A 2,432-nucleotide genomic window follows, 5' to 3' on the forward strand; every position below is an offset into this window, starting at 1 on the left:
CACCAGCTGGTGGGCTCTGATGGGAGTGGTTGGGGGCACCAGCTGGTGGGCTCTGGGGGAGGGGTCGGGGGCACCAGCTGGTGGGCTTTGGGGGAGGGGTCGGGGGCACCAGCTGGTGGGCTTTGGGGGAGGGGTCGGGGGCACCAGCTGGTGGGCTCTGATGGGAGTGGTTGGGGGCACCAGCTGATGGGCTCTGGGGGAAGGGCTGGGGGCACCAGCTGGTGGGCTCTGGGGAGGGGTCTGGGACTACAGATGATGGGCTCTGGGGGAGGCGTCTGGGAGCACTAGTTGGTAGTTTCTCAGACACACTTACGGAACGTCTTATCCATTCCCTTTCTCAGTTTCTACTGGACTAGGGGTCCTAGTCCAGTCCACGTCTAGGATCAGGGTCTTGGCTATATACTCTTGTGGGTCCTGAACATCTCCCCTGAAGTCCTTGCACTAGCCTCTCTGTGCTGCGGGTCCCACGTGGTTACCACACCAGGTTCCAAGGTTACCATTGTGGCAGCGGTGGCCCAGAGTGCAGTTAAGGTGGTTGTGGGGCCCTGAAGGGGCCCCAGGGCTCTCCTTGGGAAGTGGGAGGTAGGTCTGGGCAGACTGTGGTCTCACAGCGCATCCCCTTGTCTCTGATGTGTCCACGGCCTGCTGTCCCACCTACCCACCGCAGACCCGCGGTTTCCGTGGGGCAGAGGATGCAGCTCCTAGTCCTGGTGAGGCTGCCCGCAGCTCCCCCCTTCACGTGGAGGACTAGACCGACAGCACTGTGGTCCCTGGGCCTGGGTCCCACCTGACCAGCCATGGCCTGCCTTCCAAGTAGACCTTTCCCTGCGGTTTCCACCCGGTGGGGAGGGTCCCCGCCACGGCCCTGGCTGGGGTGGAGAGTGGCCCTGGGCGGTCCCTCAGAAGCCCTTCCCCTCTCTGCAGGCTCTCGGAGAACGAGCTCGAAGACCAGGCACCCTCCTTCCTCCTGGAGTGCGACAGTGAGGTGCTGGGAGCCCTGCAGACGCACCTGGCTCTGTACAGGGTCCGGCGGAAGGTCAAGGTGGAGCCGCGCCCCGAGCTGCGCGTATGGGCTGTGTTGCCGGACCGCCCGGAGGAGGCCTGCCGGGCCGCGCCGCTGCTGGAGCGGGCCGAGGGAGCCAGCATCCTCACCCACGACCCTCGGACTGCCCGCATGGGCTGGCGGCTTCTCACCCTGGACGAGGGCCTGGCGCCGGTGCCCGGGGGCCGGCTTGGAGACCTCCGGGATTACCACCGCCACCGATACCTCCAAGGTTGAGGGCGGGGCTGGGCGGGGCCGGTGGCGGGCGGGGCAGGGGGAGATGTCAGGGGGCGTGTCTAGTGGAGGCAGGGCTGGGAGGTGCCGGTGGTGGGCGGGGAATGTGTCAGGGGGTGTGTCCAGTGCCTGTCCTCAGGGTGCGCCTCCCACACCTCAGCCCTAAGGAAGCTTGTCCCTTCCTACCCTGTAGGTGTTCCCGAGGGGGTACGGGACCTGCCCCCAGGAGTGGCCCTGCCCCTGGAGTCCAACCTGGCTCTCATGAACGGTGTCAGCTTCACCAAGGGCTGCTACATCGGCCAGGAGCTGACGGCCCGCACCCACCACATGGGCGTCATCCGCAAGCGTCTCTACCCGGTGCAGCTTTCCGGGCCTGTCCCTGAGGGTGGCATTACCCCCGGCGCCCCAGTGCTCACCGAGTCCGGGCAGGCCGCGGGCAAGTACAGGGCCGGCCAGGGGGACGTGGGCCTGGCCTTGCTGCGGACAGAGAAGATCAAGGGCCCCCTCCACGTCAGGACCTCCGACAGCAGCCAGGTGGCCCTGACTGCGTCTGTGCCGGACTGGTGGCCCACAGCCGCCAAGTAGCCAGGACATCCCTGTGCTCCCGCAGCTCTGGGGTTGCCAGGGTGCTCTGTCCATCTGCTGTGCTCTGCAGGCTGGTCCCCTTGTCACCAAGGGCTGCAGGCATGGGGGGGGGGCGTGCATTTCCGACCCACCATGCTTCCCGCCCAGGGTCCCATGGGCATCTGGGGCCGCAGTCCCTTGCTGCTCTGTAGCTTTGAGCAGCAAGAGCCCTCCTGGGAACCGGGGAGGAGGAGCTGGCCGGCATTTGCTTCTGTGCCAAGGTGAGCTGCAGTGTCCACCCGATGGAGCGGATGGAGTTCCAGCTGTGTGGGTTTAGAGGTGGTTCATCCATTAGCTGAGGACAGGTTGGTCCAGAGCGTTGTCCCTGGGCTGCCTGTACCCCTTTCCATCGGGTTGGCTGAAAGGGCAGGTGGGCTCTGGGAACTGCTGTGCCATGTGGCAGCAGTGGGGTGCCCTGTCACCATTTCCTGTGCACTGTGGTCTCTGCAGCACCTCCCCCCACAGGAGCTGCCCTGGTGGGGGGGCTGGGAGGGAGGACAGCAGGGCCCAGGGTCTGCAGGGCCCCTGCCCC

At 66.4% G+C, this 2,432-nt stretch overlaps 1 protein-coding gene across 1 annotated transcript in view; it reads left to right on the plus strand.

The window, feature by feature from the left end:
- Positions 1 to 2,426, plus strand: part of IBA57 (iron-sulfur cluster assembly factor IBA57) — an 18,553-nt gene extending 16,127 nt beyond the window's left edge. Inside the window, exons 2-3 of the mRNA XM_029941448.1 lie at positions 925 to 1,274; positions 1,470 to 2,426. Of these exons, the coding sequence (XP_029797308.1) occupies positions 1,175 to 1,274; positions 1,470 to 1,861 (492 nt within the window). The 5' untranslated portion in view covers positions 925 to 1,174 and the 3' untranslated portion in view covers positions 1,862 to 2,426. The remainder of the gene's footprint in view (positions 1 to 924; positions 1,275 to 1,469) is intronic.
- Positions 2,427 to 2,432: the final 6 nt, after the last annotated feature.

The sequence above is a fragment of the Suricata suricatta genome, chromosome 6 (assembly GCF_006229205.1).
Source record: "Suricata suricatta isolate VVHF042 chromosome 6, meerkat_22Aug2017_6uvM2_HiC, whole genome shotgun sequence".
Lineage (NCBI taxonomy): Eukaryota > Metazoa > Chordata > Mammalia > Carnivora > Herpestidae > Suricata > Suricata suricatta.